At 35.4% G+C, this 27,218-nt stretch overlaps 1 protein-coding gene across 8 annotated transcripts in view; it reads right to left on the bottom strand.

Annotated features, from left to right (window-relative positions):
* LOC110102429 (pentatricopeptide repeat-containing protein At4g36680, mitochondrial) overlaps nucleotides 1–27,218 on the bottom strand; it is a 42,371-nt gene that overhangs the window by 10,482 nt on the left and 4,671 nt on the right. For 2 of the 8 annotated variants that reach the window (XR_003700891.1, XM_020830767.2), the window contains exon 3: nucleotides 9,379–10,671. The exons of the other annotated variants lie outside the window; for them this stretch is intronic. Coding sequence is in view for 1 of the 2 variants with exons in the window: in XM_020830767.2 (XP_020686426.1) it covers nucleotides 10,654–10,671 (18 nt within the window). In the remaining variant the exon portion in view is untranslated. Of the gene's footprint in view, nucleotides 1–9,378; nucleotides 10,672–27,218 lie in introns of those variants that run through there. 8 annotated transcript variants of the gene reach the window in all.

Below are 27,218 nucleotides of genomic sequence, written 5' to 3'. Positions count from 1 at the left end.
GAGGGCACAAACAAACGACAAGGATGAGATGGAGACAAAGATGCAAGAGAAAGAAATATTGGACAATGTCGATAGCAAAATACGGGTCATAAAAAATAAGGGGATAAGAGTGTAAAACATGAAAAATAACGATCTTCACCGTCGCATGCATTTCGATGAGTCGCGACGAAATTAGGAAAATTTTCAAAGTCACGGAATTCGACGCAATAAATTTTATAAAATAGTGCGCAAAATTCTGATCGAATCGGTATAAAGAACTCATATTGGATTTTGTGTAATTTGGAAGTAAAAATTTATTGAAGTTTCATTATAACAAAATTGCCCTTAATGTCATTTAAGTGGAGATACTAGTAAGTGAGGGCATTTAGGACTATGTGCCTTGACCCCCCAATGCCCCCACTCATATTAGGAGACTGAAATAATTATAGTACTCAATTCATTCGTGTGGCCAGAATGAGCGGAAGGGAGCACGGGAAGGAGGCAACAGCGGCTTCAGCGGCGACATTCTGACAGCTATCATGGAGAAAATTGTAGGGAAGACTAAAGGAAAGTTAAGGTGAGTTCTTATAAACAATTCCTCATTGTTTTCCTTAGGGATTTCTCAAGAAAGAAATCTAGGGTTTGATGGAAATTTCAAAACTCTTTAAGATAGGGATAGGGAAGGTTTAGAAAATAATTCTAAGCACAAAAATGAGATGATTTTTTTAAAATTTTAAATTTTAAAAATTAAGGTTTTCTCCGATTTTTATATTCTTTTAAGATGACTTTGTAAGAAAGCTTCCAAATGGCATTAGAGAGCTTCTATAGGAAGTTAGTTGAATTCTATGGTGAAATTTCATGTTCTAAAAATTAGGGCTTTATAAAATCATGAAAATTTTTAAGTATCTTGATTTCTAATGGACTTAGGAAGGTTTTTAGAAGCAAAAATTAGAGCTTGAGCACAAAAGACTACTTTTCTAATTTTTAATTTAGCAAAATTCGAAAATTTATTATATGTTAATTTATGTTTAAGTGTAAGAGATGTTCTTTATATACGTGGTAAGCAAAAGAATTAAAGGAGTTTTTAAAAAAAAACTAAGATTATGATTAAATCCCAATTTAGAGAAAATAAGAATGAGGTTCATCATGAATTGGGAAAAAGATTTAATTAGGAAGAGTAAAAATAGTGTATGGATGAGTTTCTTATTCATAAATTAGGGTTTTGATAAATTTATGAGAGAACAAGTGATGTTTACACGTTATGTTATATCTCTTTTAGATATTGATCGTGCAAAGGAAAAGAGCTCGTTAGGACTTTCGGCAAATCACCATGGTGAGGTAGGTAAAATGAAATTTTTTTTAAATATGGAAAGTTCTCTAAATGTAATCATGTAGAAATGGTATGTCTTTTATATGCTACTTGTCATTTCATATATGACTAGCATGTTTTTACATAAATACCCTTGAACACTTGATATAAATGCAAAACCTCTTAAGCAATGATAGTAGGAAATATAAAATTTATATTTCTTTTACATGTAATGCATATACCTTCTTCTACATGCAACATACATATGAGCATATCTCCTTTCTCATGTAATTAGCAAACATGCAATATCATATGAGAACATATATATGAATGGCATGTTGAAGCCTCTTTTATGAATAAATAAGGAATGTTTGCATGTGCTGCACGATCAATATCTAAAAGAGATATAACATAATGTGTAAACATCACTTTATCTCTCATAAATTTGGAAAGAGCTCGTTAGGACTTTCGGCAAATCACCATGGTGAGGTAGGTAAAATGAATTTTTTTTTAAATATGGAAAGTTCCCTAAATGTAATCATATAGAAATGGTAAGTCTTTTATATGCTAGTCATTTCATATATGACTAGCATGTTTTTACATAAATACCCTTGAACACTTGATATAAATGCAAAACCTCTCAAGTAATGATAGTAGAAAATATAAAATTTATATTTATTTTACATGTAATGCATATACCTTCTTCTACATGCAACATACATATGAGCATATCTCCTTTCTCATGTAATTAGCAAACATGCAATATCATATGAGAACATATATATGAATGGCATGTTGAAGCCTCTTTTATGAATAAATAAGGAATGTTTGCATGTGCATATTTGATGCGGAAGTGTTAATGGTAAAGGGGCTCTTTTGAGCTAATGGTAATGGGGGTCTTTTGAGCCAAATGATAAATGAGTTATTTAGAACCAAATGGTAAAGGAATGACCAATTAAAGTCTACCTGATCGGTACAAATGATAATTCCGATACAAATGTTATTATGTTATATGTATATGAGGCATCAAAAGAGTCATGAATGCTTAAGGAAAAAGGATTGCAAGTTTATGCAAAGAAAGAGAACTTAAAGGTTGACTTAGAGACATTTTTACTTTAGATAATATGTTATGACATGTTGAATGTTTATTTATTGAGAAGTAGATGAATGTTGTACTTATTTCCTTACCTTTAAATTTAATTGAATGTCATTTTATCTACTAAGTTGTGACTCACCCTACTTATGAGACACTTTTCAAGACAACCCGATAAATGATAACAGCAGATAGACCACCCTTTACATACCGTCGTAAGGAGATGACAGGCGACAGGTTTCTTCTTTTTATTTTTTGATATTTTGAGTTAGAATGATTCAGGATAAATTGTAAGGAAAGATTTATGAATATTTTTTTATGTTTTGAACATCTATGCTTTAAAGTTGATATTGTTGAATGACAAATGAATAAAAAGAAAAAATTTCACTTGGCATTTTTATCGTGGCTCTTTGTTTATGTTTGGAAATATTTTGTTTATGAAATATGAATGTTTTTCATTTCTCCAGTACGACCTCTGTTCTCACCTCGCCTATGTGAGCTTACCAAGCCGGATCATGACAAAGAGTGAACACTAGAGTTGGGATAACAAAGATGCAAGAGAAAGAGAAATATGGGACAATGTCAACAAAATGCGCGGCATGAAAAATATGGGGATAAGAGTGAACGATCGAGCTGGGATAGTGGCTGTGATTGAATTGCGGGATGTGGTTATAGATAGGGATGTGAGAGAATGATGAGGATAAGGACATTAACATGCAAAAGAGGGCTCATATCTCAAGAAAAGGCTTCACTGATAGGGATAAGGATGATAGTGCACAAGAGTGAGGTTGGAATAACAAGCAAACAACTATTATCAATCTCTAAATTGCTACAACTTTCATAGGTCTTTTATCTCTAGTCCCTTTCTAGTTTGCAACAAGACGATACCGTAGCTAATTTAGGCACATTTCATTTTCATGAAAAATAGTGGGTTCGATGTCATGTAAACACCTCAAAATTAAATTTTATAACTCTTTTTCTTTAAATCAAACACTATCAATATGAAATGCATGCAAAAGGAATACAATACACCCATTTTACTAAGACAAAATAACCCTATAAGCTTTCTCCCTATGGCATATAAGAAGCCTCCACAAGAGGTGCTTTAATGCATGTAGAACCTAAATAGCAAAGGGTATTTAAGTCATTTACTTGAGATTGGAGACATGATTAATCTAAAAGTTTATTATCAAATATTTAATAAAATGGAATGACTTAAATGCGCAAAAAAAGAAAATATGTAGACCAAAAGGTATTGCACCACAACATAAGTGATCAAGGACATTTTAGTATGTCTAGGACTTAATTTAGGAGAAAACATTAGGGCAATCATAGCTAGATCACATTGTTTAGTTGATCAGATTTAGTCTAGTCGAGAGTCAACAGTCAATTAATCCGCTTTGAGCCAATTAAAACCGCATGATCCTATGTTCAATTAGAGACTAAAGATTTTTGCTTGAGCAGATCTAAAACGGAATATATGGAGTGTAATTTTAGTAGTAATAGACCTAGTGAGGGGATTGTGACTTTGGGCAATCAAGTCATTAATAAGAGTACACGTTTTAGATATCTTGGATCTATTGTTCAGAATGATGGTGAAATAGATGGGGATATTATCAGTAGAATTCAAGTTGGATGGTTGAAGTGGAGGAATGCATCGGGCTAATTGTGTGATAGAAAAGTACCCCTCAAACTTAAGGAAAAATTCTATAAGATGGTAGTGAGTCCCACAATGCTTTATGGTGCTAAATGTTGGCCATTAAAAGAGAAGCATAATACTAATTTAAGTGTGGCAGAGATGAGGATGCTCAGGTGGATGAGTGGCTTTACCCTTAGAGATAGGATACGAAATGAGCATATATGTGAAAAGGTTGAAGTAGCTCCAGTAGAAGATAAGATTAGAGAGAGTCGCCTTAGATGGTTTGGTCACATAAAACGACAGCCTTCCAATGACCCAGTTAGGAGAGTAAAGGTATTAGATTTGACTTATGTTAAGAGAGGTAGAGTCAAACCTAAAAAGATTTGGTTAGAAAATATTAGGAATGACCTTTCTTTATTAGATTTAAACGAGAATTTGACCTTTAATAGGATACAATGGAGAAAAAGGATTCATGTAGCCGACCCCACGTAGTGGGATAAAGGCTTGATGTTGTTGTTTGTTGTTGTTTGATCCTATGTTCTTTTCTTGTTAGCATTTTAATTGTCTGAATATTCATAATACAAAAAGAAAATTCTATGGGAGTTAATATTGTTTCAAATGGGCCCAGAATTTCACATATGTTGTATGCAGATGATATTATAATATTCTCTAAAGCAAAAAGCAAAAGAAGTGAAGGAAATCAAAAATATCTTAAATGAATTTTGTGCTTGGACTGGACAGAGGATCAACATGGGGAAATCGTCTATTTTATTTGGGAAACATGTTAAGAAGAAGAAGAAGAAGTCAATTGAACGTATTATGGGCTTTAAGGTGATTAAAGAATTCAAATATCTTGGGATTAAAGTGGCATTAAGGAGAATAGTAGTGGCAGACTTCCATTTCATCATTGAAAAGGCTTTCAGATTAGTTGATGTTTGGGGATCCAAGTTCATTTCTCTGGCTGGAAAGTTTACTCTTATAAAATCTATTTTCTTATCCATTTCGGTCTTTTATTGGACACTTGCTCTTATTCCAAAAGATGTGCTGAATGAATTGGATAAGATTTGTAGGAATTTCATATGGAACAAGGATGAGAAACTTGGTCTTCACTATGTGAGCTGGAGCAATTTATGCAAACCAGAAAAATTGGGCAAACGTGGTATTCGTTCCTGCTCTAATATGGCTGGGCCCTTAAGAGCAAAGTTGGCTTAGAAGTTAATCCATGATAAAGAATCGTTGCTTTTTAAAACGTTTGGAGTGAAGTATGGCTTTGTTGGTGGAGAGGTTGTTGAAAGGAGTTCTTGTTGTAAAATTACTGCAAATGGTATGTATTCTCTGAAAAATGTAATTAGATGGAAGGTTGGTAACGGATGCTCTATTGATGTTTACAATGACATTTGGATCTTGGATAAAAGTTTGAATAAATGGCCTACTTTTATGGCTATTCCAGAACAAGAAAACATGACGGTAGATAATCTAATGGTTGATGGTAAATGGAACATAAATAAGTTAAAATTACTCTTCGGGAACGATCTTATCTGTTTAATTTGTGATGTTCCAATTAATTTGGAAATAGGAGAAGTTTTTATGGCTCCTATTTATCTAAATCCAGTTCTATAGCAGTTCTTGCTTATAAGGCTTCCATCCAGGAAAATTCCGATTGCTTGTATTGGGAATGTTTTAAAAGGATTAAACTTAAACCTCGGGTGGAAGTTTTTTGGTGGCGCATCTTCAATAATGCAATACCTACATTTCATTTTCTTCATAATAGAAGAATCCAAGAGGACTTGGGATGTCTGAGAGGTTTTAATGAGAAGGAAGATCTAGATCATGTCACGATCAAGTGTTTGAAGCTGATGGCGGTGGTAAATTATCTCAATAAATGGGGGTTTGGTTTCCCTACTTTTGATTCATTTCATGAATGCTGGAATTGGATGGACAAATATGCTAATGAACATAATTTCATTACTAATATTTACTGTAATTCAGTATACTTCTCTTGGCGTGCCAGAAATAAATTTCTTCATGGAGGTAAAGATGATAGTGTCATAATGATTGCAACTAATTCAGTAAGCTATGCTTCAATCTCTTTTAAGTTTGACAAAGTTAAATCGGGCCTTTGGGGTACTAATCAGTCGAATAGACTGTTGGATCGTTGGTACCCTCCCCCTCCCGATTGGATCAAAATTAATGTGGATGCATCCTTGTTGAAATCGTACAAAGCAAGAGTTGGAGGTGTAATCTTAGATAGCAAAGGAAGGTTTCTTTTGGCTTATGGGCATACTTATATTCATTGGGATGTCTCTTATCTAGAACTTTTGGCAGTAAAAATCATAAAGGAACTCAAAAAAGATTGGATGGGTACTTAGAAAGGGATAATTATTGAAGGTGATAACCATAACATCATCAAATTTTTACAAGAATTGGGGGGCAATTATAGGGAAGATCTTCATTTCTTAAAGGATTTTAATTATGTAGTTTTATAATTGGGTAAATACAGGTTGTAATAATTTGGCTAATTTATGTGCTAACTATGCTCTTTTGAGTAACTTTCTTTGAGATGATTTATCTTCTAATAAGGTTCCGCCTTCATTTATGCAATTGTTAAAGGAGGAATCGGGTTCTAGTTTGTAATAGTTTCGTTTCTCTTTTAATGCAAGTTATTTGCTTTTTCAAAAAAAAAAATATTCAAAATATCAAAGTTCATGTTTACATTATAATTCCAAGTTATTTCAAAAAATAGCCTTGACATTGTTTTTTGTCTTGTCTTTTCTTTTATTGTTACTCAAAAAAGGCCAAAGACTTGTTAGACCGGTTTGACGAGACTGAACCAGCGCGTAAAAGGGCGGAGGAATCCTGCCTCCTGAGAATGCCATGTGAGCAGCAAGCTTTGCGGGAGCCGAATAGGAAAGTTTTTTGAGAGAATTAAGAGGGAAATTTGAATGTAGGGACTGTTTAGGGATTTCCTTTTGATTTGTATGATTTAAATAGTTTGTTTTCCTAGGGTTAGGGTATCTTAAATTTGGCTAAAATTTGACATCACTTAGATTTAGGTTCTTCTTTGGGCTCTAGCGGCGTCTAGAGATTTGGGATTGATCTATCCTCCTCTCGAATAGAGGATCAATTGTATCTTGCTATTTTATGTTTCCCTTTCATCAAGTAATACAAATTATCTACTGTTTTTGTGAATTTGTGCGGATTTTTTGGAAAATTCTTGTTGTTTTCTAAAGATTGATAAGAAATACTTGAGATTTACAAGTGTTTCCTATCAAATTGATATCAGAGCATGTCGATCAAAGGGAAACAAATGGCCGAAAGAAAATTAGAAGTTTTGGAGGAAGAACTTGGGCAACTCGAAGCAAATTTTGAGGAGAAGATTGCTTATTTTCACAATTAAATTGAATCTGTCAATGAAATGATGGAGGAAAAGTTCGACGTAGTGGAAGACATGTTGAGAAAAAATTGCTTCAAGCTAAAATCAAACCAGTGACATCGGAAGCAAAAGAAACTACCGGCAACCATGGAAGAGATGAGAATCCTAAAACGTTTAGGGAAAGGAAAAATCCATAAGTAGAGTTCCTGGAGGGAGAATACGGAATGCCTCCTCTAGAACCACTTTCTAGGGAGGAGATGAGCATTGGGTACGCAACAAGGTGTGCTGAATTTGTAAGGAGAGGGGATGATTTCGATCGTCGGGGCGCTGATTTTGAAAGAAGAAGAGGGAATTTTGATGAAGGGTTTGGGTATGATCGTCGGAGGGAAGATCGTGACAATTGGGGAGCACCTCTTCTTCGAGGAATGGGGGGTTATGGAGGATTTAGGGGAAATGGGTGTGACCCGAGGGTGAGGAAACTGAAGATGCCAATCTTTGAGGGGGAGGATGCGCACGGGTGGATCTACAAGGTAAAAAGATATTTCGTCGTCAATAGGTTAATAAAGGAGGAGAGACTGACGGCAGCGGGCCTATGTTTGGAAGGGAAGGCTTTGTCTTGTATCAGTGAAGGGACATGCGACGACCCATATAGAGTTGGAGAGAATTCAAGGATTGTTTGGTAGAACGCTTCCGAACTGGCATGGGAGGAGACTTCTACAAGCAATTATTCGCCTTGACACAGTGAGGGGTTCCGTGACCGAGAACCGGAAGAAATTCGAATACCTTGCTATCCAATTGGACCGCCTTCCTAAGACAATGCTAGAGGGAAATTTCATGAAGGGACTGACATCAGAGATCCGGGCAGCAGTTAGAGTAATGAGGCATCATGACTTGGGAGAGGCCATAGAGCTAGCTCAATTGGTGGAGGATCAGAGCATCTGGAGAGCAAGATGAGTAGCTCAGGATGTCCGAATAGGACCACCACCTTTCTGGCACCCAAGGAGTCGACACTGGGTACTCTTAGCGAGACTTCGAATGAGAAAATTACCGGAGGAAGAGTTAGGGAAAACTTTAAGCTCACAGAAATAGAATTACAGGAGAAGAGGACGAAGGGGATCTGTTCAGATGTGATGAGAGATATACTTCAGGGCACAGGTGTAAGGATCGAACTCTTTAGGTTCTCACAGTTTACGATCAAGAAGAAATGGAGGGTGTCGTCTTTCAACCTTGCGGACAAGGTGAATCATTGGGAGGGAGTATTGTTAGATCAGTCCAACGGGTCTGATGGGACCGAACCAGCGCGCAAAAGGGCGGAGGAGTTCCGCCTTATGCAGATGTCGCGCGAGCCCTAAGCTTTGCGGGAGCAGAATAGAAAATTTTTTTTAGTAATTAAGAGGGAAATTTGAAGACTTAGGGAAAACTTTAAGAAGCTCACAGAAATAGAATTACAGAAGAAGAGGACGAAGGGGATCTGTTCAGATGTGATGAGAGATATACTTCAGAGCACAGGTGTAAGGATCGAACTCTTTAGGTTCTTACAGTTTACGATCAAGAAGAAATGGAGGGTGTCGTCTTTCAACCTTGCGGACAAGGTGAATCATTGGGAGGGAGTATTGTTAGATCAGTCCAACGGGTCTGATGGGACCGAACCAGCGCGCAAAAGGGCGGAGGAGTTCCGCCTTATGCAGATGTCGCGCGAGCCCTAAGCTTTGCGGGAGCAGAATAGAAAATTTTTTTTAGTAATTAAGAGGGAAATTTGAATGTAGGGACTGTTTAGGGATTTCCTTTTGATTTGTATGCATTAAATAGTTTGTTTTCCTAGGGTTAGGGCATCCTGAGTTTGGCTAAAATTTGAGATCTCTTAGATTTAAGTTTTTCTTTGGGCTCTAGCAGCGTCTAGAGATTTAGGAGAGACCGATCCTCCTCTCGAATAGAGGATCAATTATATCTTGCTATTTTCCATTTCCCTTTCATTAAGTAATACAAATTATCTACTGTTTTTGTGATTTTGTGCGGATTTTTGAGAAGAATTCTCACTGTTTTCCGAAGATTGATAGGAAATACTTGAGATCTACAAGTGTTTCCTATCAAGACTTTCCTTGTTCTCATCTCCCCACTCCTCTCACTTTTTGCTCTTGTAGGTATAACCCCAACTCCAATATTAGCATTCCCATTTACTATTTCCATTCACCCACTTAGCCCTCCATCCTCATCCCTAGCTTCCATCCCATCTTACCCCATTTTTCACTACAAGCACAATTATCTACAACCCTCCAACAAGAAGGTGAGTTTAAGATGGTTAAATATTATGGTTTCTTAATGCAATTATTATGATGAAATATAGGTAAATCATGAAAGGAAACTTAAGTATTTAAAAAACACAAAAAAACTAGGCCAATATCCCTCATTTGTCATCCACAAACAAAGCAATCCACAACTCTCCAAAGCAATAGCAATAGCAGCAGCCATAGAAGAAGAAGAAGAAGAAAAAGAAGAGGAAGAAGAATATGAAGTTATCCCCATTTGTTAGAGAAGATGCCCGTAAGTTGATACAAGATGGTTCAAGGTCAGGGTCTCCAATATGATAATGCAATATATGTAAATCATGAACATGAAATTAAGAATTCAAATATAACAAACCACTAAAGCAATAGCCTGCATCCTTTAAGTACAAATAGTATATATAAGAATTAGAACTCAAGTGATAATGCAATGAACAAATAAATAACCATAAATAAATTTTTGGTAGTTACAAATTTGAAATATATCACTGGCATTAACAAGCAAATAACAAGTAGTTCAAGAAATCAATTCCATAATAAAAGAAATTCAACTCTCACACTTATGAAACGGGATCACTTCCTTTAGAATTAGGTAGCCACATTTGTGTCGCACATACTCGAATAAACCGCACATCCAACTTACATACATAAGACTAAGAATTCGAAAAAAAAAGTAATATCAAATCAAAGATAGCATATTATTTGCCTTAGAATATCTATTTATAGGTTCCTTATGCCTAGGTTAGTAGATATGGTTGGCAAAAGATCTCTATATATCTAGGTTAGTAGATATAGCTGGCATAAGATCAGCCTAATCTGATTCAAAATAACCTTCAAGTTTAGACTTTAAACCTTACCCAAAAATCAAAACTTTAAAAAAATCACATTATCACATTACATATACATAAAAAAAGATGAACCTGGGCAATCCCATAAAAGTTAAAAAACCCCGCAAAAAACCGTACGCAGCAACAACACCTATAGTCCCTTGAAAACCTGTAATAATAAGCAAAAGAATATCCGTACAATAAAAATCATAATAACATCCTCATAACAGCTATAAGAGTAGATATCCATCCCGCTAGTGTAATCCCAGTGCAATAAACAATGGAAAATAGTCCTACATCAATCAGCTTGACTTGAAAAAATTCGCCTTCTATGAATTAAGCTTTTGAGTTCAAAATATGACAACCAAAAAGAATTGTAGATAGAACTTGAAGACAATTTAATAGCATATAAAAACCAAACAAATCTAATCTCATAACAAACAATATATTTAGGCATCTTTTCTCAATGCCACCCTATCATGAGGAAATAGCAAATGCATATGTTCTCTATGCCATAATAACATGCATGTCACAAACTACTTTAAGTATAAACTAAAATAAACAAACTAATTAAATTAAATGAATTAAATTTGTACATATCATTCCTTTTGAATAAAGGTGATGCATAAGATTGTGCGAATTATAGAGGTATTAAGTTAATGTGTCATACTTTAAAACTATGGGAGCGAGTTATGGAGCATAGGTTGCGGCATGATACTAATGGTTTCTCAAAATCAATTTGGATTCATGCCGGGTAGGTCGACTATGGAGGCCATACATTTATTAAGAAGTTTGATGGAGAAATATAGAGAAAATAAGGAGGATCTACATATGATATTTATTGATTTAGAAAAAGCATATGATAAAGTTCCAAGAGAAGTGCTAAGGAGAGTTCTTGAAAAGAAAGGAGTCAATAATGCCTATATTCAAATCATTAAAGATATGTATGCAGGAGCTATTACTTGTGTTCAAACACAAGGTGGATTGACCAAGTATTTCCCTATTTCGGTTGGGTTACATCAAGGATCAGCCTTAAGCCCATATCTTTTTGCTTTAGTCATGGATGTTCTCACTAGACATTTGCAAGAGGATGTACCTTGGTGTATGCTTTTTGCTGATGATATTCTTCTTGTTAATAAGACTAGAGAGGGAGTTGAAGGTAAACTTGAATTATGGAGGTCAACCTTAGAGTCTAAAGGTTTTCGCTTGAGTAGATCTAAAACGGAATATATGGAGTGTAATTTTAGTAGTAATAGACCTAGTGAGGGGATTGTGACTTTGGGCGATCAAGTCATTAATAAGAGTACACGTTTTAGATATCTTGGATCTATTGTTCAGAGTGATGGTGAAATAAATGGGGATATTATCAGCAGAATTCAAGTTGGATGGTTGAAGTGGAGGAATGCATCGGGCTTGTTATGTGATAGAAATGTACCATTCAAACTTAAGGGAAAATTCTATAAGATGGTAGTGAGGCCTGCAATGCTTTATCGTGCCGAATGTTGGCCTTTAAAAGAGAACCATAATACTAAGTTAAGTGTGGCAGAGATGAGGATGCTCAGGTGGATGAGTGGCTTTACCCTTAGAGATAGGATACGAAATGAGCATATACGTGAAAAGGTTGGAGTAGCTCCAGCAGAAGATAAGATTAGAGAAAGTCGCCTTAGATGGTTTTGTCACATAAAACGGCGGCCTTGCGATGACCCGGTTAGGAGAGTAGAGGTATTAGATTTGACTTATGTTAAGAAAGGTAGGGGTAGACCTAAAAAGACTTGGTTAGAAAATATTAGGAATGACCTTTCTTTATTAGATTTAAACGAGAATTTGACTTTTAATAGGACACAATGGAGAAAAAGGATTCATGTAGCCGACCCCACGTAGTGGGATAAAGGCTTGATGTTGTTGTTGTTGTAGATCATTCCTTGATGTGATGATTTTGACACTTTCAATGACAAAAATATGAGAATTTGAAATGAGCTTTCTTTATTAGATTTAAATGAGAATTTGACTTTTAATAAGATACAAATGAGGAATAGTATTCATCTATGATGCACAGACATGGACACGAATACAACACGACACGGACACGTAATACATCAAATATTGAAAATATAGGACAGACACGGGTTGGACACGGTATTATAATTTTTTTCTATTTTAAAAATAGTGTATAAAAATTGAATAAGTATAATTTAAAAATTATAAGTCATTTAATTAGAATTTGTACTTAAAATGATTAATATTAGGATGTCGAGAGTCGGGCGTTAGTGTCATTTATCATTCATCGAGAGAGGACATAACAATGTTGTCGAGAGTTGGGCATTGATGTTATGCAGTACATATTTGGCGTCAATGTTAAGAGAGCATTTATCATCGATATTGAGAGGCCATTGGTCGTCGATGTTGAGATGTTGGACAAATATGAGATGTCAAATTGTGGGTGTAGAAATTGCTAGTATCAAACATCAAAGTAAAGACGGCGTCAGACTTTAATATGGAGATTATTTTGAAATGTTAATGTTGTAACGACGGCAGTCGTCGATGTTAAGATGACATCGCACATTACTGTGAAATCAAAATTGTAACTCGCCAAAGAGAAATGAAAATGAGAATATTCGATGAATGTGTATTAAGTGCGGGCAATTGATTTGGTATTGTGGATAGGAAATAAGAAATTTAGTTTTTATATTCTAAATAAGTAAAAATTTTAAATACAAGAAATTATATTTAAAAAAAATCATAAAATATTTAAGATATGCGTGTCGGATACGCGTGTCCAATTTGTATTTAATATTTTTTAATCTGACACGTTTTCGGCATGTCCGACACGTGTCTGAGGAGTGTCGGGCGCGTGTCGTGTCGGATACGGTGTCGGACATTGCACGCCTCTTTGAGGAGAAGTGTCGGTGCATCATAGGTATTCATGTAGCCCCATGCAGTAGGATAAAGGCTTGATGTTGTTGTTGTTGTTGCAATGACAAAAACATGAATATTTTCAATAAATATGGCCTAGCTTAGAAAAATTTGTCCTAAGAATTTAGCATTTAATATTCATCAATAATCAAGACATGGATTTTGAGTTTCCTGCTAAATAATTTATGATTCATTACAAGCATGCCTATTTCGCTTGTGAACAAGATATGTCTAAAATTCATTATCAACAATAAACACAATCTCATCAGACTAAATAGCATCAGAAATGTATTGCATGAAATTAAATGGAATAACTGTGGACTCACAAAAAACAAACTGAAAGAGAAGAAAAATCCAAGGAATTGATAGTTCCATCAACACTACAATTTTCTAGAATTTAATATGTAGGCATTACCTTCAATGTATGGGAAAATTATAAATAGCCCATCTTCCTCACATCTAATTTCATTAACGTTTCTAATGAAAGAATTTTTTGAATTTAAATGCATCAAAACTTTATCACCATGTTTAAATCTCATATATCTCATGTACATCAGTAAAAGGTTTATACTTGCCAAAGTTGATAGTCAATTCTCTACAAATATCCTCATGTAATGCATGCAGATTTTGCAAATCATATAAATTCAAAAGTACTAATATATGTCCTAAGAGATGCTATCAACGACCTACAACTAAATCATAGAAAGTGAAATATTAATAAAAGTACAAAAAGACAAGCTACACATTTATAATTTTCCAAATGGACAAACAATCCATTTAAGGAAAAATAACCCAAATGTTTTAAAAATTATTTGTGATAAATTATTCATCTTCAGGATTAATAAGATAGATGGACTTTTTATATCACATGTTTCTATTAAAGCTTTTCTCTATTAATAAATTCCCTAAAATACTGATATGACTTTGTTCTCATCATAATATTTGTTCAATAAATTTGTATGTTACTAAATCATGAACAAAAATAGCCCACAGTGGTATGATCATCCAATATAACTAAAATATCAAGGAATAATTAATCAACAAATGTGTTTCCAAATTGCTTATTTGATTCATCAATTTCATCATATATAATTGGTTCATTGTCATATTCAAGTATAGGTTAAATCTCCAATAGGAACTACAGTTCAAAAATAATCTCATGTTAAATTTTTTTACTCAAACTCCAATTTGACTTTTTTATCAATTATGGGTTCGGATTCATGAACATGATATTCAAATTCATAATCATAAGAAGGATATTCATTTTGTAACTACAAATTATTTTTTGTATTTAAAAATAATATAATGAATATTCATGAACTACTATTTTTTTACTTGTCTACTTCAACTAGAGGTGCAAGTGAGCCAAAAAGCCGGCTCGAGCTCGAGCAGAATTTCAAGCTCGACTCGTTAACTACGACGAGTTCGATCCAGCTAATGTTCAGCTCGATTACGCACAAGCCGACTCGAATACACGGTACGCGCCTATGCGGTATGCGGGTGAGAAATGAAAGTATGCTTCTACACGGATCAGGCTCGAACGCGGTATGCAGGTGATGGGTAAGGACGCGGGACAAGACCTCGAATGCGGATCGCAATGCGGAGGCGATACGCGGGAGGTGTGCCAGTTGGGACGGACGCAGGACGAGACCTCGAACATGGATCGCAAGACAGAGGCGGACACAATATGCGAGAGGAACCTCAAACGGGGTACGCAAACGGAACCTCGGATGTGATGCAGGCGAAAGGGGACACAAATCTAGCCGCTCAATGAGTTTTTTCAGCTAAATGAGCCTAGCTCGAGCTGGACTTCTGAGCTCGACTCGAGTTCAAGCTCGGAATCTGGCTCACGATTCGAGCTTGAGTTGGGCCTATCTCAAGCTCAACTCGACTCGTTTGCACCCCTAACTTCAACCATACATGATTCTTATGTTGGCATGCATCCATAAAGCTATAAAAAGATGGCATTACTTTTTTGAAGGGGCATAAATCAAAAGTATGATAGTATAATTAGAATAATTGTAATATTCATCAATATCTAAAGCTATGTGTAAAGCCTCATTTACATTTTTTGGTGAACAACAGTAGCTTAGTTCATCCTAAATTTCTCGCTTTAGACGCAAAATAAAATAAATAATAATAACAAAATAATTTAGAAATAAATCATGTCGAGCTACAAGTCTTTTAAATATTGCATAATACTCGAACAAATCATATTTGACTTGGAGTATCTTTAAATTACTCATCCAATTGATGCATATATCCTTCAAATATCAAATATTGTTCTTAAAATTATAAACTTCAGATCAACCAATGACGACTTGACAACACTTCACCAAAAATGATTGCTTGTCACTCACTAGTTATGATTTAATACATTCAGTTCTTTAGGAATCATATAGATAGTACTTTTGAAAGAAAGTTTCCAAATTATTAATCCACCCTAACAATTTTCTAATATCATATCTATCATCAAGTGTAAGAATATGGTTTTGATCCTCAAAAATATTGTATTGTGTTCATCAAAAGTAAAATTTTATCCTATCATGTTAAAATTACATCATTTCTTATATTTTTATTGACCCAATTAGTATGTCCTACATTTAGTTGACATGATATAAAAATAAGCTCTAATACTAATTTGACGCAGAATGGTTTAAGAATTTGATTTCTTCATGCAACATTATGATGTGATGCACTTAAATTATGCAAAAAAAAAAATTTAAGGATTTACATATCAAAAACCACTAATAAGCCAACAACTTACTTTCTGGAAATGTAAAAAATAAATATGATAATTAAAACCCAAATCATAATGGAATAAAAAAACTTACATTATGGGTCTGACTGATCAAAATTTCAATCCAAATATTACTATCCAAATAACTTTCAAGGCAGGGTGAAGAGAGAGAAGCTCCACAATTTCAGGAAGGATTTGGAAGGAGATTTTCGGCTACATTCTTTGTAAATGGAGGATGGTGGCCGGTCATCCTTGGATGACCGGAACACCTATTCCCTTAGATCTACCGCGCGTCCAACTTTGTTGGATACAAAAGGTAGGTTTACATTCAATCGCAGCTTTTCTAGTTTTTTTAACACTCCTCTAGTTATTAGAGAGGAAGGTTTGGATTCTAGGAAAAAGCTTTGATGGAAAGTGATAAAGGAAAAGAAGTATTGGATGCTTTGATAAGTCTAGTTCATCTTTGCCAGTTTTGATCCCTAGAGCAAATGATTTTGAGGCTCCCACCTCTGGTGGCTCCTATCACAATTTGAATAATTCTAATGTGTGGAGTAAAAAACCACACATTAAAATTAATTCGTCTAAAATTCCTGAAGGTAATAAAGATGATAATGTGGTTAAACTTGACTTGGAAAAAGAAGTATCCAATGTTCATGTTCTAAGAAATTCTTTGGTGGTGAAGATCCTTCGCAAAAAATTGCCCCTTTCAAATTGTGCTTTTGAATTAAGGAGGCAATGGGGTAAATTTGGAGGATTTCATATTACTTCTCTGGGATTAGATTGGTTCCTGTGCTCTTTTCAATCTCAGGAAGCAATGGAGGAAGTTCTCAATGGAGGTCCGTGGTATGTGGGAGGTTTTGTCATTGGTCTAGATAAATGGACTCCCAATTTTTCTCCTTATTCCTTGGATGGAATTTCTTCTTCCAAATTCTGGGTTCGTCTTCCTCACTTGCCATTACACTGTTGGGACGAAACCAACATTACGAGAATTATTTCGAGTATAGGGACTCCTTTATTATTGAATGGCAATATGTTTAGATGGGGGAGAAGGGAATTCACTAGAGCATGTGTTTCGTGTAAAATTGAACTCGAAACTCCCTTGTGGTATTTGGGTTGAAGGTATGCATGGCAAATTTTATCAAAATTTTGAATTTGAGAATTTATCTTCTATCTGTTTCAAATGTAGAAGAATTGGACATAGAGATGTGGTATGTCCAAATGGTTTTCAAAAGCCATATTTAATTGACAAGGAAGTTCCCAAAGATACTTTATTAGTTGAAGATAGGTCTTACGGACCTTGGATGCACGTTAAATTCAAATCCAAAAGAAATATTAAAAGTGTTAAGAGGGATTTCTCATTTAAAACACGGTTCAGAATTCCAACCAGTTCGCCGGAGCTATGGTGGATCAAATTCAGAACGCCATACATTGAAGACAGCTAAAAAAAATGCTGAAATTAAGGAAAGAGAAGAAGGTACTGTTAGCCTTCATTCAAACTTGTTGGTTAAGCCGGATATAGCTCAAAATACAAATACTGAAAACAATCAAGCTGGTTCATTGATTCCTGAAATTAGAGATGAAATTACTGAAGTTGATTTGGTAATTCAAATAGATGAGGAAGGTTCTACGGAGTTCAAAAATAACAGTGCTGAAAATTCGGGATCTCTAAATTCAAATTTTGAAATCCCACCAAGCATGGAGGCAGATAAGGCTGTTGAGGAGCTTCAGCCGGATTTATTCCCAACAAATCCAGCTGGACAAAATTCTGTTATTCCAACGGATACTCCTAAGATTGCTGAGAATTTGAATTTTCAAGTCCCACAAACGATGGAGGCTATTATGGAGAAGATTGAGAAGGAGCAGGTCACGGTTTTGACTCCTAATACAGATAATATTTCGGGATTATCTGCTTATAATGATAAACTAAGAGATGGCTTTTCTAATTCCATATCTCTTTCTTCTACAATCAGTTTGAAATTCAATAAAACTTTTTTATTAAAGGATAAAAAAAGTACTTCATTGGAGCTATCCGGTTCTAAACCCAAGCTATTCAAAGAACTACAAGGGCTAGGACCAGTGAAAGATCAAAATAGGAGGATTGCTGATCACAAAGTGAAGAACGATTTGAAGAGTTCTTCTCAAAACCTTTCAGTAATATGATACCAGATTTTCTCATCTCAATTTACAAAGTCGTTAGAAACATGAAGACGGAAATTCTAATCAAAGAATTTTCCATTTATTTTGCTTGTTATTACAGAATTTGTATTTGGAAAAGACTTCTAAAATACCTATCTTTGGTTTTTATAGGTATTTTGAGAATGTCTTATTTTTTTGTAATTTTCTTTTGATTTTCCTTTATAGCTGTTTTTTTCTTTTGGCATTTTTGTTTTTTAAACCTACTATATTTGTTTATGGGATCGTTACTGCATTCTATTCTTTAACCGGATGGGAACTCTGGGATACTAATCAACCTTCGGGTTGTTTCAAATTATTGGTATCCCGTGCATCTCAACGGTTTCAAAATAGAAAATAGTGGGTTTCATTTCAAATTAATAGGTTTAATGATAACAAAATTGCTTTTAATAAGGATCCTTTTCATCAAGGATCATTTAGTTTCTTATTTCCTAGTTTGTATTAGGTTGTTTTTCCTTTTAATTTTAATGCAACTTTGCATTTTCATAAAAAAAAAAGATCAAAATTTCAATAAGTTTGGGAAAAATATAAATAGTCAATTTCACTTCAGAGTGAGATGGCTTTAAGAGGATTTCCTCGGGAGACTTCAGGAGAGAGTTTGGGAGGGTTTTGTCTTTCCTCTCTTTTATACTTTATATTAGTGCGTGAGTGTGTTTGAAAGATGTTGTGTGTTGGAAAAAGGAACAGAAGCAAACTTATAGGAAATACTTGAGTTCGCAAGTAATCCAAGAGGAAATACTTGAGTTCACAAGCAACCCTAGCAATAATTGATAAAAACAGCGAGAAAAACACACAAAAACGTGCTGGAAACAATCCAAAATTAATGGATTATATTATGGAAATCCAAAGCAAACAAACACAAAGCGAAGATACAACTGATCCTCAATTCGAGAGGAGGATTGTTCTCTCCCAATCTCTAGAAAAAGTTCTGGAGCCCAAAACACCAAGAGAAAACTTCAAAGAACTCAATAATCATGCAAAACCCTAACCCTAAACAAGCCATCCTATTAATAAAATAATTCCCTAATTCAAAATTTTCCTCTCACCCTAGCCGCCCAAACCTCTATCCACAAATTGCTCCAAGTGGGGCACACTATTGTGGGCGGCAAGTTCCGGGCGAACTTGTTCCGCCTCCTGTATACTTGAACCGACCGTTGGGCCGGCTAAGCCGGTTCAGGATGAACCGGCCTAACACAAACTCATGGAAAAAAAGTGAGTCTTGAATTTAGTTACTGTCCGGTTTTGATATTTCCAACCTTGTATACTTTCTTTTTTTTTTATTATTTGAAATGATAATGGTAAATTTTATTTTGTTGAATATGCAACTTAGTGGCTACTTTTTTTTTCCCTGAATTTACGATTTAATGTTGGTATTGTGTAATGCAGATTATGTCTATATTCTTAAAGTACAAGTAATTGTTTAATATTTCTCCATTCTTCATTTAGTTGTGTCTTGGTCATTCACAAACTTAAAAATTCAGTGTGATGTCTTGGATGGAGGCGTGTTAGAACAATCAGAGAAACTTGAAAATAATCCTGAAAAATATAGACGCACAAATTTTCGAAGTTTTGGAATCAAGGAGATATAGTGCATGTAGTGAAGCAAGTAATTAGCATAAAGTACATCTTGTCATAACTTCATTAGGATTCCAATAAGCTCGACAGAGAAGAAGAATTAGTAATGCTATAATTCACAGTTAAAATTTTGTTGACCAAATCTGCACACATAGTCACGATTTCAATAATAAAATCAAATTCATCATAAATTTATAAAATCTTAAAAAGCACTTTAGTTTTACTTATTCTAGCCCCATAAAATAAATATTAAACTTGTAAGATAAATTAGGTGATCTACAAAATTAGTAATTAACTTGTAAGGATAGCAACTGATTTTGGATGGAAATTATATTTTTTTATTAATTTATTACTTGAAACGACACGTGCACTTGTGTTTCATCATTATGTTCGATAAAGTTTTTGGTGCCATTGTTAGAGAATGGACGCCTTATCTTTACTAAATTAATACTAATTTTAAGATCATTAACTTAATCTTCCTTTCATTTGTATTATTACGATACCAGTAAAATTATGGTAAAATTGTGTTTCAATTTGGTTGTTGTGAGCTTATTTATAAACTTTTATTATACTAATTATTGTTAAAATCATTTTCTGCTCTATTATGATTTGATTTGTTTTGTGAAGTGTTTGTTGTTATTGATGTTAGCTATCAGTATGTGAGGTAGATAATATTTTTCGCATAACCATTTGACTCTTTTTTGAAGAATTGCAATGAATTGCATTAAGAACAAAGAAATTAATTACAAGTAATAAAAGGATCACATTTCTCCTTGATTAGTTTAAACAACAAGGATGGAATGTTCTCCACCGAATAGCTATCAAAGTAGAAACTAGCTTCCAATGCCATAGTAGCACAACAATTAGCTACCTTATTACAACTTCTAAAGGCATGATGGAAGACAACTTTATTAAAATCATTTAAAAAGCATTTGTCGGCCACCTATCCACACGCCAATTATTCTTCTTCAATGAATCTTGAATAAACTTGATAATATTGATATTATCACTTTCAATAATCAGCCCTTTGCAATCCACCATACACTTGCTAAGAAATTCCCTCACTGTTAGAACAGCTTCTAGCTCAAGTTGAGCTATATCCCAATGTAACTTACTCTTTCCAAAAGCACTGATGAACCTGCCTTTATAATCTCTAAAGATGCCACCAATTCCACCTTGATTAGAGCTAAGCAAAGAACCGTCCACATTAACCTTAATCCAATCTTTTGGTGGAGGGCACCAAGAATTTTGAAACTCCCTAAGGAGATTAGTGCCCCAGCTCGTAAGAAGTGGATTAGAAATTGAAGTAGCTAAGAATAAAGCGCAGCCTTACCATGCTTGACCTCATTCTAATTCCTCCAAGAAAGGTAAACAACCGTGCAGTAAACTCTGACAATCCCAAGATTATTGGCTGTTAAATTCTTCAACTCCTGTAAGAAGCTATCCAGCAAATGAAAAACCGGTATATGAAAACCCCATTCAAGCATTTTCATAATAACTTCTATCATATATTTGAAATGAACCATAATATGCTCATAAGATTCATTAGATTGGCAGCCTCTAGCACATAAAGCATTATCAGATAACCTGCGGTTCTTCAAGAACAGATTAGTTAGAATTGCTTTTTTACCAAGCCTCCACTAGAATATCTCAACCTTCTTGTTAAGCTTCAGCTTCAGTACCCAATTGAAGAATCCGATCTCCTCATTAACATAACTGTAAAACACAGAATGTTCATAAACCAAAGCAGAGACGGTCTTCCCCGAACACCAATTCAGCAGCTCCATCCTATCCTCCTCGTTTTCAATACGAATTTGACTAATCGGTATGATTAAATCAATATGAAAAGCCCTATGTAAAACTGAAGAGTTCCACTCACCATTCTCCATTAAGAGCTGTTGTACAGTAACACCCTCCAGGAATTCACAGTCAACATAGGTTGGCCACCGGTTGATGCATTTATCAAGCAACCATGTATCATTTAAAACACTGATCCTGTCACCCTTGCCTACTCTCCATCTGACAGCATTCTTCAAAAGTCTTCCTCCATCCAACAAAATGCGCCAAGCACTAGAATAACCTTTCTTTTGGGCTTCATACATAACATCACCCCCATATTTACACTTCATTGTTCTATGAAACAATGAATCCGGCTTTTGAATGAAATTCCAGGCCAATTTAGATCTAAGAGATCCAATTCTAAGCAAAGGAGAATGTAAACCCAACCCACCCAAACTCCTTGGTTTGCAAATCTCTTCCCAAGCAACATAATGCATTCCATTATTACCATCATTTTTATGCCAAATAAAATTTCGACATAATTTCTCCAATTCATAAAGCACCCTCTTGGGAACCAACGAATGAGTAATCAAAAAGTTTGGCATAGAAAGCAAAGAGCTTTCAACAAGAGTGAGCTTACCTCCCAAAGAAAGGGACTTCTTACTCCAAGCATTAAGCCTATCCATAACATTACTAATAAGCTCCTGAAAATCTGCCCTCTTGGGTCTTCTAAGAGAAATCTTCACACCCAAGTATTTCATCTTCTTAACCATTTTGAAGCCAAGCACTTTAGTAATCTTCTTCCTGAATGGGTACCTAACCACCTTGGCCAAACATAATTTGAGATTTGCTGAAGTTAACTCTTTGTCCAGTCCACTTACAAAAGTCTTCCACAATAGTCTTCATTACCTTGGTTAAGGCAATAGATGCAAGAGAGAAGATTAACACATCATCAGCATAAAGAAGATGTGTAATCTTTGGACCTCTAGGGGAAATATGAATACCAAGAGATTGCCCCCTTTGCTCCATGGAATTTGACAACAATTGAGAACACATAATAAAAAGGTATGGTGATAGTGGACAACCTTGACGGAACCCACTATGAGCATTAATCCACTTAGAATTCTTTCCATTGATGATAATGGAATGCCTCACATCTACAACACATTCCAATAGAAGGTTAGAGAAATTAGAAGGAAAGCCATACCACTTAAGTACTTGATGAAGAGTTGCCCATCCCATGCTATCATACGCTTACTCCATATCCAATTTTATAGCCATCAACCCCTTCTTATTCTTAGACATCTTGAACTTATGAAAAATCCCTTGAGCCAAAAGACAATGCTCTGAAATAGATCTCCCAGTAATGAAAGCCATTTGCTCTTCAGAAATCATCTTGGAAATCCCCTTCTTCAATCTATTAACTAACATGGTAGCAACAATCTTATAATTAGTTTGGCAAAGGCTGATTGGCCTATAGTTAGCCGGAAACATAGGATTCTTGACTTTAGAAATCAAAACAATCATGGTATCTTTCCACTCCTTGCACATCCGACTGGATTTAAAGAAGCTGTTGATAGCATTCCATAAAGTTTCCCACACAATACTCCAATAACTTTTGTAAAAAGAGGAAGTAACCCCATCCATACCTGGAGACTTATTGTTACCTTGCTGGAAAACCGAACACTGCAGCTCAGTCACGGAAAAATCCTCATTAAGCAAGGCAATTTCCTCAGCTGAAACCACCTGCTTTCTGTAGCTAACGGCCAACCCATTAAATCACAGATCCTATGCTTCCATTTCTTTTCAAAAAACTGATTAAAAACCTTCTCAATTTGATCATCTTCATCATAAACCTTATTGAATTCATCTTTAATTTGATTAATCCGATTTCCATTCCTTCTGGCTATGGCAAAGTTATGAAAAAGCTTGGAATTTGTATCTCCTTCTTCATGTCATCTAGCTTTTTCCCTTTGATTCCACCATGTAGATAATCTTCTTAAAGTGACATTAAGCTCATGAACTTTATTTCAAAGCAACAGAAGATCCTCAGCTGACCAATTCTCCCCCAAAGCCTCCTTGTTTTGAAGTTCAAGGATCTCCCCTTTCAGCTTTTCTTTTAAACTGTTCAAGTCTTTGCATTTATTCTTATTCCAAAAAAATAATGCTCTTAACGTTCTACTAGTCTTCCTTTGTAGGATCATATTTTCATCACCATAATCCTTCTTTTTCCAAGAGTGATAAACAATACTCTTACACGCCGGGTACGACCTCCAAGTATCTTCAAACCTGATAACCTTCGACTTGAACCGCACACTAGCATCCAATTTAAGAACAATCGGACTATGGTCAAAGGCCACTCTAGCCAAATGTCTAATAACAGCTAATGGAAGCTTCTGAATAGCAAATGAATTCAATAAGCACCTGTCCAACCTCTCCCAAATCCGAGAGGTCCTCTCCTTGTTGTTACACCAAGTAAACCTTGGTCCAATGTGCCCAATGTCATGAAAATCTAAATTCATCATAAAGTCTTTCATCTCCTTAGGTCCTTTAGAGAACAAGAACCTCTTACCTCATCTTTTCTCCTCCTTATTCAAGATACAATCAAAGTCTCCTCCAATGATGGCAGGAAATGAATCCTCCATACATTTCTCAAGATGCTTCCATAAATTGCTCCTCTCCCCACAACACCTACTCCCATATACCGTAGCAACTTTCCAAATTCCCAAGTTAGGAATCAAAAGGTTACCAACAATAACCTAAGAAGAAGTTTCCTTTACATCAAAAGAAACCAACAACCTATTCCATAACACAAGAATCCCTCCAGAGGTACCAACTGCAGGATGATGCCAATAATCCCAATCCTTCCCAATAAGACAATCAATCTCCCTTCTATCAATGCTAGAAAGCTTGGTCTCCATCAAACCAATAAAAAAAACATCTTGTTCTCTCACAACTTCCTTCAAATATAAGGAGGCCTCCTTCTTCCTTGCCCCCCTACAATTCCAAAACAATAAAGAGGTCATTTAAACAATTGAAGGGGATTTCTCCCCATTGATGGAATTCATCCTTCCATCCCTCTTTTTCTTCTTATAATCAGGTTCAACTAGCCCTAAAGATCTCAACTCCTTGGCTAACTTCACTTTAGCAGCACCACTTTGAGACCCCCCACCCATACGCATGAAATCTATATCAGTAACATTCATATCCTTCTCCTTTGCTGTATCAGTTTCTTCAATCTTACCTCTGTCTTCTTCTTCACTGAAATCAGTTAACGCAGCAAATCTATTGATTAACTGAACTTCTGGAGGTTTAATACCCTCTGTTCTCTCAAAACCTGGGCAAATATCCGAAGCTAGGACAGAGTTTTTAACAACAACCTCTACCACTTTCTTCAACTGATTTTCCTTCCGAACAGCAACACTCTGGCTGTTACTACTTCTGTTCCCAGCATTAGTCTTATCACCAATTACTCTCCTATTAGTAGCATTACTATTGAACACCCGTCTGTTTTTGAAATGGACATGAATCCAAGGGCCAAATTCTGAAATGATCACTGACTTCTTTCCATCAATCACTGCCTTATCACCTTCATCAATAGCTGCATCTGTTTTCCTCAACTTTTGATCTTGAATCCCAAGTGATACATTCTCCGAACAGGCAATAACGTCATGGCCCACTTTGCCACATTGGTAGCAAAGAAGATCGATCTTCTCGTACTCCACACGTTGGAAGAACCTCCCAGCTGAGCCATCTACCCAAACACCATTCAATAACTTTTTCTCCAAATCAATCCTAACACAAATTCGAGCAAACTCACGCTTTCCCCAGCGAAAAGTATTACCATCTAAGTACATAGGGGTTCCAAAGCAAGATGCAATTCTCGCCAAATTATCCTTATCCCAACAATACAGTGGCCAGCACGGGAGTCTGATCCATATTGGAGCGGAAATTCCCTTAAACGAATTTGGATCAAAAGCAGGTGACCATCTGTCCATACCGACAATGAATCCACTCACATACCACGGATCGCCATTCAAAATTTCTTCTACCACCTCATTCGTTTTAAACGAACATAATATCCGGTTCATGCCAATTGAAGTCATATGAAAACCACCATACTTGCTCCATTGCCTCCTCAATTCAATACTACACACAGAGAATGGTACATTACTTCCCAATACCTTAATTACAATTGAATTTTTTAAAATCTCTGAGTTCTTTGCCTCCATTTCAGAATTTAACCTCACTGCAATTCCATCTTCAGAAAATTCAGCTTGATCCCTGTTAAACGATATCTTGATATGCTTTGGCTTCGACCATGCATCAGCAATCTCACCATTACTCTCCTGAAAAGATTTACCAATCGGATACACCTTCAAGATTTCAGAATTCTCTAAAACCTTTACAGGACCCTCACCGTCAATCAAATTTTCATCATTCTTCTGATCAACGACCAACGACAGAACCTTAGCAACATTCCGATCCTTATGCACATCAAGAACTCCGGAAAAATTATTAACCCGTAAAATTAAATCATCCGAAGCCACAGGTTCAAGAACAGCCAAACGTGGATTTCTCTTCTCCCCCATATCCTTCTTAGTAGTCATGTCCTCCATCACAACATTCTTCCCCTTACCCTCAACAAAAGTTTGACGGCTCGAAGGTCTTGACCATTCTCTAATCACAATTCCATTCGAAACCGTACCAGTAGTTCATAAGAAGCCAGAAGAACGCGAGGCATTCATGGACACCGGCAAAGAAACGCCGGCATCCTCCGGCGCCGGCTCCACCGAACCCGAAAAAGCCCACGCAAAACAAAATTCGAACCTCCTGCGAACTTTCTCTCTCAAGCGAAAAGCCGATGGAACCAATAGATTGCTTTGTAGGATCGATACTTAGTGGTTCGCATAACCATTTGACTCAAAAATTGAAAATTTCTATAAAAAAATTAAAAAATCAAGAAAAGTAAAAAAATAGAATCTATAGCTAATCAAATCAACAAAGATAATCAACCCAAACCACTTAGATATTATATTGATTCATTAGTAGATAGAATCCACCAAAGTATTAATAGACCTAACATTCACACAAATAATTTTGAGCTTAAACTTACCATCATTCAAATGACACAAAATTTTTATTTGGGGGATATCCCTTGTAGAGGAACTTAAACTACACAAAATCAATTTTTTGGGGATATGTGCAACTTACAATTATAATGGAGTATTTAATGATGTCATTAGAAGTTATTCCCATTTTCTCTCAAAGACAGAACTAAGTTATACCTAAACTCCTTGCCCCAATGCTTTATTATCATTTGAAATGACTTAGCTCAAAAATTATTAGTAAAAAACTTTTCCTCCTTTCAAGATTGTCAAACTTAACAACAACATCATATCATTAACCCAATTAGATAATAAGACAGTCTATAAAACTTGAGAGATATTTAAGAAGTTACTGAGAAAATGTCCCCACCATGCCTTCTACTATTTATCATCCCCAAACTTGTAGCC

The sequence above is a fragment of the Dendrobium catenatum genome, unplaced genomic scaffold (assembly GCF_001605985.2).
Source record: "Dendrobium catenatum unplaced genomic scaffold, ASM160598v2 fragScaff_scaffold_621, whole genome shotgun sequence".
In the NCBI taxonomy this organism is placed as follows: domain Eukaryota; kingdom Viridiplantae; phylum Streptophyta; class Magnoliopsida; order Asparagales; family Orchidaceae; genus Dendrobium; species Dendrobium catenatum.
Note: the sequence above shows the minus strand (reverse complement) of the source record. Positions and strands in the feature narration are given on the sequence as shown.